The sequence below is a fragment of the Giraffa tippelskirchi genome, chromosome 9 (genome assembly GCF_054371585.1).
Source record: "Giraffa tippelskirchi isolate mGirTip1 chromosome 9, T2T-mGirTip1v1.2.pri, whole genome shotgun sequence".
NCBI lineage: Eukaryota > Metazoa > Chordata > Mammalia > Artiodactyla > Giraffidae > Giraffa > Giraffa tippelskirchi.
Genome location: NC_137283.1, coordinates 115,786,020 through 115,797,894, shown reverse-complemented (window position 1 = coordinate 115,797,894; position 11,875 = coordinate 115,786,020). Strand labels below are relative to the sequence as shown.

General features: G+C 40.6%; 1 protein-coding gene across 10 annotated transcripts in view; it reads right to left on the bottom strand.

Annotated features, from left to right (window-relative positions):
• Window positions 1-1,198: 1,198 nt before the first annotated feature.
• The window catches only part of SIM1 (SIM bHLH transcription factor 1), a 96,301-nt gene continuing 85,624 nt past the window's right edge, over window positions 1,199-11,875 (bottom strand). For 5 of the 10 annotated variants that reach the window (XM_081530218.1, XM_081530213.1, XM_081530212.1 and 2 more), the window contains 2 exons: window positions 7,396-7,651; window positions 1,199-5,033 (listed from right to left, as the gene is read on the bottom strand). In XM_081530218.1, the coding sequence (XP_081386344.1) occupies window positions 4,303-5,033; window positions 7,396-7,651 (987 nt within the window). In that variant the 3' untranslated portion in view covers window positions 1,199-4,302. Of the gene's footprint in view, window positions 5,034-7,248; window positions 7,652-11,875 lie in introns of all 10 variants that reach the window. The other 5 variants (XM_081530210.1, XM_081530215.1, XM_081530216.1 and 2 more) reach the window with 1 other exon arrangement.

The following is an 11,875-nucleotide window of genomic DNA, read 5'->3' as shown; positions in this document are numbered from 1 at the left end:
GCAAATTCAAATGTGATTAAATGTGTTCCAGATCAGAATATCAGGACAAACTCTCCACTATATAGGCTTATGAAAGCAAAGTCCCATGCAGCAAAACTGCAATAAATAAAATGATAAAGTTTGGTATTAAATTATTAATTAGAATTTCTCATGTGAACCATCAGTTTTTCAGGAGCACAGCAGAATAGAATCTTGTTACTTGTTTTACACTTGTGTTTGTGTGTATACGTATACACACACGTACACAGCCTTTCTGCATACCGTCCTAGGGAAGGAACTCTGAGCAAACCCCTATTTGCATATGAGCACAATCTCACTTTTCAAATTCAGCATTACCCGTAGAACTCTTGTGCACAAGAAATGAGCCCCACACAAAAATTCCCCTCCCCAAGAATACTTCCTATGCCTGTGTCCATAGCTGTTCTGTCGTTCGACATTTAGCAGGAAAGTGAATGTTTTATCCACAATGCATTTCCCAGTAAGAACTAACCAATCAATTTTGCTGTCAAATTCTTATTCACAAAAGCTGACACTGACATGAAAGGTGAATCACTTATTTGGAGAACCACAGGATTCACAATTGTTATTAAATTATTCCAAAAACAAGATGTGTCTTTCTGTCCTGTAATTTGAGTGAATGAAGGAACCAAATCTGGGCACTAAAACTTTTTAAATCAAAAAGAGCACATGGAAATGTAAGCTCTTCCACTTGTCTAGGTATGTGACCCCCAAATAGCCAAATTCTCAGTTTTCCAAATATCACCATTCACTCTGTCACCTCCAAATGCTACTAGCACTAATAGAATCGCACAGAATATTTTAGTAACATTCAGCTCTTGAAAGAAAGAGAGAGCTACAAAATATCATATCTGTACTCAGAAGGTCTCCTTAGCTGTAGTGTCGTCTATCAAACTTATTTGGTCTAGGTCTTGGGGAAAAAAAATCCTCTCATTTTATTTTAAAATGTCAATGCATATTTTCCAAATGATCTTTTACTGAATTGATTCTCATCCCCCATTAAAAGAGATAAGAAAATGAAGGATATTATCCTCTTCTAGAAGAGCCCATTAAAGTCTAGTTTAAGTGGAATTCTGTGCCCAGAGGCAGCATGTGGCAGCAGGGTGTACCAAGAATTAAGAATAGTACCCAGTGGAAATATTCTAGCCCTATAAAATATAATCAAGAAAGAATAAATGACTTTTCTGTATAAACACTGAAAGCAAATCTTTATTGCATCCTGTCTTTCATATTGAGTGTCACACCAGCCCTGTGTCATATTATCCTATATCAGGCAATTACAGTTTAGAAAAAGCCAACCCATTATACTCAGCATACTATGTCAAAAAACCTGTGTAACACATCTAAATGTCAGACCTGTAGTGATTGGGACATTAATATTATGCATCCAAAAATAATATGCCAAATGTGTATATTCTCAATAATAGTTTTAACTAAATTTTCCCAAGGAAGATGGGGAAATATTCATTTATTTCTTTGGTCATACAAATCTTTAAGTTAGGTAGGCAGACACATAAAATGGGAAATAAAAATACTCCTACCATCACTAGAAAGCATGAGGTTTGTATCATCTAATGAATTGTTACATATGTACTAGTAATTGGATATAACACATTTTTATGAATCCCCAAAGTGATAGAAAAATCGTACTTCTCTATTTCAATCAATTCTCAGCATTTAGCAAAGTTATGAAAATCAAATTTTAAAACTAATTCCAATTTAAGTTTAGTTTTAACTGGGAACATACATATACACATATAGGCATTATGTTATAAAGCTGTTACCATAAAATTATTGACCTGTAAATTATATAAACGGGTTGTGTAAAACTGGATCAATCTAGCAAAAATTTAGTCAAGATGTAATTCAGTTAATTCTGTCTTCACTTAAAAATATTAGTTATAACCATTTTAAAGTGCATTACTCTTTCTGATCACCCCCTATTTGTAGAGTTCATATTTATTTCATCAATTAACTTTCTTTCATATAAAAATCCCACTGAAATTTCTTTGACAGTGTTTTCTTTCATATCAGTTCATTTTTCTTGATTCTTGAGATTCTATTTCTTTTATATTGATAAAATCTGTTCTTAGAACTTTTGGTAGAACATGTATCCATCAGTAACACCCACCTGTATAGATTTATTTTCCAAAATGCACCATATTCTTGAGCTATCTGTGCCTTTCAACCATTTGTCCATCTACAGAATTCAACAAAAACTTTAGCATTCCTAAAACCTTACTTCATGTTGCAAATTGATCAAAAATTCAGTTTAAGTGTTCCAGAGCTTGTATAGTTCAATTTTTAGTTTTTATTATTCCTTGAACATTTTTGAAAGTATACACTGACTGTCTCACTCACTTGCACCTTTTTCATTTACAGCACAAATATTGCTGCCATATCCAAGAAATATTTAATTTTATGTAGGCTCCTTTCTCATGTACAAACAGTATTCATCTCTCAGATTACCATCATTCAGATTGTCACCTGCCTCTGGACTTTCAAATAACTATGTTAAATGATGAAGATATAGTACCAATCCCTGAGTGCTCAATGTCATGTTCTGCCTTCAAAATGATAAGTAAGTTCTTCCAATATACCCCACCCCCTTCCATATCACATGAGTTTTAGGCAAGGGACTCTTGGGAAATATTTTCTATGAAATTTCTCTAGTCACTTATGTCACTTTGCTTTGATTACTAGAGAATGGTACATTAAATAAATATTATTTATATTACTTCTCCCTCAGTTTCTACCATCTATACCTTGGCTGAACTAGAAAGTTGACTGTAGCTATAACATGTCTAAAAGAGCCCACGCACCTGCTTGAGTTTCAAAGCATCTAGACCTCTCCATGAGTGCAGAAAAGACAGGAAGATGAGCCTTGATAACTCACATCAGATGGTTATTGACTGATTGACAAATTCAGCTCCAACGAACCACAGAACATTGGAACTTAAGAGCTGCCATGCAGATAAAGAAATTGGGGCCCAGGCATGGTGAGTGCTCCCAAAATAAGTTACAGGCAGGGTCAGAGCTGAAACTCAGAGATCTCGGCATCTAGTCCACGTCTTTCTACTGTATCACATGAAACTAAGACCAAGTTTGTTTTTTGCTGTTTACAAACGATATGGAAAATGAACACTTTGCCTGTTCCTTCAGTCAGAGAATTGCTCTTGCCCTTTTAGCCACTTGTCCATCAGCCCAAACTCTTATATTAGACTCTCTCCTGAGGCTTTCCATGTGTCACATTTGCACATCTGTGCATTGACATGTGTTCAAACATTTCAAGCAGCTATACTGCTGTCATGTAGTACTTCACTGGTTTTCCTTAGTTCTCCTGTTGGCTTTTTTTTCACTTATCAGCCTTTTTTCCTGGTGAATTAGTTTGAGTTTTTATTTGGTTAGTTTTATAAGCTCCCTATTTGTTGATTACATACACTGACACTTGTTTGTTTTGAGATATCATTTCATTTTTCTCTGCTTCTGGCCTTGTCCATCTTTACTAACCTATTTCCAACTGGGCACACTAGGCTTTTGATATGTGTCCCAACACTCAGTGCTTTTACTTAGAAAAACCCTTAATACTATGTCAATGTGATCCTGTCCTTTGTCGAACTCAAAAGTAAGGTGCAAAATCACACTTCCTGATTGTTTATAATGGATACCAGGTAAAAACTCATTCTTGTATTAGATTCAGAGCCATTTCCTTAACTTATGCCTAAACCAAATGATTTGGATGGTTGAAACCACACAGAAAAACTAGTTTATGAGATGTATCTCCCTCTTTCTTAGTTATTTTGGGAATAGAAATTTCTTTCCAATGCTCTATGTGCTAGGGTTAAGGAAAGTTACCCACTTGGGGTGTACTTATGAAATACAGTCAATATTTCTGTATGTAAAGTATATACAGCAGATTGTGGATAGTGGTCTGTGTGTATGAAGTTCACTGGATCATTATAATGCATTGTCATCCATCTGTCCTTTCATGTGGTATATATGCTCACTTAATCTACACAAGTATTTTTCAATTCAAAATTTAATCTATTCTGTTTCCCATATAAATAGAGGGGCAAATCTGTGTATTCACTTTAGCTCCATTATCTATGTATAACCCTGAATGCCAGTGCTCTGTCTTTGATTTCACAAGAACACATGTCAAATACCCAGTAACTTAAATTATCCTTTCTAACAATCTATGGCATTGTAAATGCTGGTAATGGGGCATTAAATGATAAATATGTTTCAGAGATCCTTAAAGAACAAAATATTTTAGAAAAAACATCAGCTTCCATTGGTTATTATAACAGATGTTCCCTTATGTCCTTGTGCTGGATCTGGCTGCATCCTTAGATGGGAAGTTACATCAAAGTGTGAGCCATTACAGCCCAAGGAATAGTTCCTAATGGTTTCGCTGTCATATAAGTGCTCCAGGGCATACCCAGTTAATGTGTAAGCATGCTTGTCAAAATACTGCCGGTGAGAGCCAAAGCAGTTTGGAGAGATGGCAGGATGGTCTCCTGGGGTCTGATGAGGAGACATATCAGAATGTTGATAATCTTTAGCTAGGATCAAACTGGATTTGGAAATGCGATCCGAATTGGGACTACTTATCCGAGACAGTGCTGTGGGACTGTTGTCATAGTCATTTTCGTGGGGGCTCAGCATCTTTCCCTCTCTCTGCTGGATGTGGTCACATGGTGAAGTGTTGGCAAGAGACGAGCTGTGGCAAACTTCGCCTGTTGGTGGGGGCTGCTGGTAGTTTGCAAAACAGAGGGAGTGTTTTTTCCCAGCTCCATTAATGGAAGCCAGTTGGTCTGGGGGCGCTTTCCTTAGCTGCAATCTGTTCTCCTCTTCTTTAATCATTTGCTGGGTGGCTCTTATCAGAGTTTCGATTTTGCTAGGTTCATGTGGGCTACTCTGAAACTGCTCAGTGCGGTATCGGTCACCTGATTCGCTGGCAGACCCAGGGTCTGGAGAACTGACCACACTCTCTTCATCCCAATGACCTCGCCCTAGAAATCAGAAAAAGTGAAAAAGTAAGTGGTCTCAAAATTCACCCTCAAAATTGCAAGCGAATTTCTTTTCCCTTGAAGAAGGAAATGGCAACCCACTCCAGTATCTCTGCCAGGAGAATTCCATGGACAGAAGAGCCTGGAGGGCTACATGGGTTGCGAAGAGTCGGACACAACTGAGCAACTTGAACTTTCACTTTTATTTTCCCTATTAAAAGAAACCTTGTATCTTTCATTTTTAATATATGCACCAATATTTGAAACAGACACAGGCGCACATGATAGAGTGTCAACATATTGTCCCGGAATTCATAGTTCTCAGTGGCTTTTAAGTGCAGATGAAGTTTACAACAAGTTTTCTAGAAGGTAAACTTTGTTCGTGCACTGTGAATGCCAACTAGTGAAACAGTAAAGTATGTTTATATTTGTCCATGGATGAATATCCTTGGGACCTGCCTGACTGTAAATAATAAAGAAAATGCACAACATTTGGTTTACGTTATTTTCTACAGAAGTGTTGTGTTGATGCTTAGAAAATGCTTTCATTTAAGACTGAGGATGAGGATAATATAGTCTGGACTATTTTCTCAATTTCCACTAAATCACCTAAAATGTTAAAATTGCTATACGTATCTTAAGTAGAGTTACAAAAAGCCTCTAATGTTAGCTTTTAAACTATTTGAGGGTTAAAAATATCTATACATATTCATACATGTGTATGTGTGTATGTGTGAATGGAGAGATATATATGCATATATCATCTTGATCAAAAATATAAATATGGTCTTCCTAAATCTAGTGTTAAAAAAAATCTCAGTTTCACACACACATAATCATATAGAAACTCTGGCATTTTAGATTGCTTCTAAAATAAAGTGAAGAATAAATAAACATTTTAAATGTTAATAATAACCTGTTCTGAACCAAGGAGAGAGACGGACGAAGAGTGTATCCAAACCATTATTCCATAAACTACATTATTCTCCAAAGAGTCTGAAGTGAATATAAAAAGAGAGAAGAGAAGCAGAAAGGGAAATATGAAAGCTGAAACTGCTTAATGCAGCAGAGAAGCCCAGGATCACACTAGTCATTGCTTTCCTTTTCCCTTTTTTTCTTATTTTATATCTAATATTTCCCTCACGACCATGTGGGTTAAGCCAGGATTCTCACTTCACTTCCATTCTTTGGTAAGCAATTACCCTTTGCCCTGGGTTTCCATTCCCAGGCTACCAAACCAGAGAAATTAAAAATACAAGCAGAAAAATAAAAAGCAAAAATGGAAACAAAGCAAAATCATTCATAGAAAACAGTCAGTGCCCAGGTGGTATTTGCAGGAGACATTTATAGGGAGAACCGCAATGTCCAGCATATTTCTCATTTGAAAGACACAGCAGGAAGAGAAATACCATGGCCATAGGATCAATCTTAGTGTCACTGCCTTTTAATGAAATGGGGAGGATTTTCAAGACCTGCCTGGACCTAAGCTTGGAATGGACAGAATGAGGTCTCCTTGAGCAGATTACATTGAAACGGACATAGAAGAGCATTAATAACACTAAAGGTTTTAACTGCAGTGCCCATTTCTATGTGTTCACAAAGCCATGAAATAATCCCAAGGTGAAAATCTTCATGGGTTCCACATGTCACTCCATCCTCAACTCACAGAGGATACTGTGGGTTGCTGTAATGGGATGAAGGGAGCAGTTACTAGCATTTAATGCCTAGAGGACCAGGGAGGTTAAGACACCTGTGACAGTGAGTGATAGGCCATAAAACAAAAGCAGGCTTCCCCAACACCACCAACAGTGTCCTCATTGAGAAACCCTGCTAAAGGAGCCCCAAGCTACTCCCTGTCCACATCTGAAGCCTGAGAATACAGAAGAAAGTAATACAGAAGATATTTAAATGCATGCATACTGCACATTTGTAGGAATAGATTTAATTCATTTTAACTTAATTTACTTTTTTTAATGTTAAAATGGGAGTCATGTTTACTGTCCAAAATAAATGGATTAAGCAAACGTCAGCAAAATCAATCAATACTTTTCAAAAGAGCGGATTTGGTTCTTAAGATCCCATTGGTTGGAGTTTCTGATTTGTAAATTCCAAGGAGAAAATTCACTGGGTGGGGTTCACTCCAGGGTCCAACCTAGACTAAGATAACCCTGCCCAGAGGTGCCAGGCTGCGCGTCAGGAGTCTGGAGCTCGCCCTTACCGTGGATCCTGTGCACCGAGGCGATGTGAGGCATGCTGCTCTCATAGGCTTCTCTGCTCTCCGGGGAGGCCTTGGTCAGGGGCAAGGCTGCGCGAGAGCCCCACCAGGGCTCCCTCCCCGCCTGCGGCGGTCCCAGGAAGTACCTGCCTGCCTCACACCGGCCGCCCTCGCAGGCCTGGGTGTGGAAATGCCTCTCCTCCACCAGCCTGGAGTGGTCGAGCGCGAAGCCGTAGCAGAGGGAGCCGCGGTCCGAGAACTGCCTGTAGGCGCACGACGCGTCGTGCTGGGAGCCCGGCCGGTCCGCGGGGTCCAGGAGCTGCGGGGAGGCCGCATCCGTCAGGGGACTGCCGCCCCACTGGCTTTCGTGATCTGATTCCGATCTTTCCGTGGGAAATCCGGAGTACTGAAACCGAGAGGACGAGAAAAGAACATTTCAAAAAAAAAAAAAGTCCCCAAAGTCTGAAAGCATCCTTAAGTCATATTGGGCTCTAGCGCCAGGCTGGGCTCCCCTGACTTGGATCACCCAAGTCAGTCATGGTACTGCGAAGAAAATCCTTTAGACCACTGGAAGAAGGAGATAAAATTAATAACAAATATGGACTGAACTAAATGCCAGGCACTGCTGGACGCACTTCCCGTGAATTACTCGAGGTAATTCTTACAAGCACTTCAGTGAAAATTTTTGTCGTTGTTTAGTTGCTAAGTCCAGTACAACTCTTTTGGGACCCCTGGACTATAGACCGCCAGGTTCCTCTGTCCATGGGATTCTCCAGGCAAGAACACCAGAGTGTTTTACCATTTCCTTCTCCAGGGGATCTCCCTGACCCAGAGATGGAACCCACATTTCCTGCATTGCCAGATGGATTCTTTACAGCTGAGTCACCAGGGGATCCCAAGTGGATATATTAGTAACCCATTAAATAGGTAGGTAAGCTAAAGCCCTAGAAGGAAGGGGAAATGACTTGCCCAAGACGACAGGGTTAGCAGCTGGCAGAGCCAGAATTCAAACCTAAGTTCTCCATTGCTACACAAATGGTAGTGTCAAAAAGAGAGTCCAAGAGAGCACCATATTTTTAAAAAATATTTATTTATTTATATAAATGGCTGTGCCCCCATGTTTAGTTGTGGCAGACAGAGTTTTAGCCACTGGAACCACCAGAGGAAGTCCTGAGAGCACTATATTTTACTCCTGTTGGCTTTTCATATTTTTTCTTATGTAAAAAACAAAACAAAAGCAAGGTTTAAGGCTTCACACTGGACTGGTAACTGAGATACAGGGAAAGGTAGTTAGTAAATGCTTAACCTAATTCAATCTCAATGTGACTTTGGGAAAGTCTTGTCCGATATAAGTTAGCCTGTTCACTAGGATGTGTTTCTTGCTTTCTAAAGTGAAACTTCAAATATGCACAGGCTTGTCAGGATAACATAGCTGCAGGCAAGGCTGCACCTCTGCAGAATCACACTGCTCACCTGTTGCCAGAGTATTTGGTCAGGTGCTTTAAAGAAAACATAAAAGGCCAGAGGACCTCCCCAGGAGGTAGGTTCAGTTTGAGGTTCCTCAAGAGCCATTAAAATCAGTAATATAATCATTTCTACCAGTTTTTGGCACCCCACTCCAGTGCTCTTGCCTGGAGGGTCCCATGGATGGAGGAGCCTGGTGGGCTGCAGTCCATGGGGTCCCTAAGAGTCGGACATGACTGAGCAACTTCACTTTTCACTTCTCACTTTCATGCATTGGAGAAGGAAATGGCAACCCACTCCAGTGTTCTTGCCTGGAGAATCCCAGGGACAGTGGAGCCTGGTGGGCTGCCGTCTATGGGGTCGCACAGAGTCGGACACGACTGAGGTGACTTAGCAGCAATGCTAAACACAATTCTCGGTACCATAGAGAGATTACCTGCTATAATAATAGATGTTATTTATTGAGAACTTACTGTGTGGCAGCAATATGCTAACCCTAACCACTCACGATATATTATATAAACGAATCCTTACAACCACCTGGACAATAACATAGCTCCATTTTGTAGATGAGGACACTGCATCACTGAGTTTTAATAAGATGCCACAGCCATCCCACAGTCTATCTGGTTTCAAAGCCTGGTTTTATTCTTCCATGGTAAGGAAGAGAAGAGAAAGAAAGGATTCAATGTTAGAGAGATTTCCAGAAAAGTGGCTGGAACTGCTTTATAGGTTCAGGAATCAAAATACAAGTCCAGTTTGCATTTTCTTTCTCACTCCCAAGAAGAAGGAGGGATGAGTATGTGTGGTGGGGCGTGGGTGAGGTGGGAAGGAGGTTGAACAGGGGAGTAGGGGTGGGGGAGGCGCAGGGACAGGAGAAATTCCCAGGCCCTCTTGTTCTTCACGTCACATGCTAGTTGAGCAAATGTGATCCCTGATGAGGGCTTATCAGAACAAGGCAAACTCTCCCTTTCCTTCTAGGCCCACCCTGAACAGAAGAAAGAATCCCAGCCCTCCCCAATTCTGTGCAAACAGGCAGCTCCACCAGGGAGACGAGGTACAGAGGTTCCTCCAGGGCAGTTCCATAGCACACTGATAAATACAGCATACTCAGGACAGAGTTCCAGGTGATTCCAGGGTCAAGATGTTTCCATGGCTATTTCTAATGTTAATTTAATTATTTTCTGAATATACATATGGACTATTGCCATAGTCCATCAAGACAAAAAAATAGAAAATTGAACTTCTTTCCTGCAGGCCTGTAGGGTGGACATGTCACAGCACCTCGAGCTCCATTTCTCCTACTCATGCCCCCACTTGCCATCTGCCTTTTCTCCCCCTGAACACCAGCCTCTCATTTCACCAAGCAGGGGCTGCCACCCTCTCTCCTGACTGAGTGGGGACCAGCGTGCTATCCATTTGCCCTCTGGTAGCACAATCCACATGCTTGCTAGGAAAAATTCAAGATCATCGGTACTATTCCACACTAGGAATTGCCCAGACTCTGCTTGTTTTTATAAAAGTATAAACCAGGCCTATTTCTGAAGTGCTCTAGTCAAGACTTTTGAGCCCTGCTGAGAGGAGGAAAAGCCTTTCCTGAGTGTATATGGGAAAGTGCTGTTGGCGCAGCAGAGAAGAACATTCTGCCCTTCGCTGACAAAGAAAATTCAACACGAGGTAACCCTGGCGTATGTGAGGTACACATTTCAAGAGCACCTGAACAAGAATTTGACAGAGAAGCCTCTTGTCGATAATCAAGAAACCACAGCAGCATGGGCACTGACCTTAAAGCAGGTGGGAGTTGAGTGGTTCAGTTAGACTGAGCCCTCCCACTGCTTTAGAGGTATGGAGGAAAAGCCAAGCCATAAACCTTTGTTTTATAAGAGGAGGCCTGTAAACTTGAACCTGAGTGCACCATCAAAAATGGGAGCCATGGACTTCTCTGGTGTTCAGTGGTTAAGACCCCGTATTGCCACTGCAGGGGGCACCAGTTTGATTACTGGTAGGAAATTAAGAACCCTCATGGGGCAAAAAAATAAAAGCCCCCCAAAACAAAAAACCGTGAGCCATGTCCACCCTTTAAAACAGACCATACTTCGTTAACACTACTACCCTGTAATTTGATCTGAAGTAGTTCAGTTGTTCATGGCATGTTTGAGGAAAGATAGAGGGCAGAAAGGGAGGCAGGCAGCCAGGCAATATATGCCGCCTGTGAATGAGTGCCATAGACGAAGACTCCTGGTCGCCCTGGCACCTACATTTGCTACTTAACCACATGTACGGTCACAGGCAACTGATTTAATTTCTTGTGTCCCAACAAGAAAAGCTGAACCAGGGTTGGGGCCATTTAATGGAAGAGGCCCTAGGGACAGGGAGGCAGGAGACTTGGTTCCAGATCCATTCTTGACAGTATCTCTCGGTGTGAATGCGTGCTGAGTTGCTTCAGTTGTATCTGACTCTTTGCGACCCTATGGACCCTAGTAGCCCACCAGGGTAACCTAGGGAAAATTTATCTTTCTTAGCCTCAGCTATAGAATGACATATCAGGTTATGTTAGTCCTTGAACTTTTCTTCCAGCTCTAATATTCGTTATGATAAAACAATTTTTTGGTATCTTTTCTAGTGTTGAAACACATGATCCCTATGCCTGTTCCTATATTGCACTTATTTAAAGTAAATAATTAGAACTATAATACAAGTCCAAGAATTTTTATTTTAATGGTTATAAGAAGAAGGCTATTATGTCAGTCATAACTTTGCTATAATGTTAATTTCCCCCCAAGTATCTCATGACACAAATTTTATAGGTCTTATGAGGACTTTTGGTCAATAAATCATTCCATTCTAGAGGCTTCTGAGTAGGAAAGATAATAGCATCCATTTGAATCTGCATCTCTTCCACATCCTCCCCCAAGAAACCATAAGGTTATCAAGGAGCACAAATTAAACCTCACATGACCTATGCTATCAGCATTACTAGGAGGCAAGGAATATGCCAAATTTCAAATTACTTATAAGTAAAAAAAAGAAAGTCCAACAGCATTTGCTGTGACCCTGTGGGTACAGAGAGCAGGGTACAGAGTGGTTTAAGAGACTATGTGAAAAAAAAGAGAGAGAAAGAGAGAGTGGGGAGAGAGAGAGAAAGGAATTGAGGACATAGGCAAAA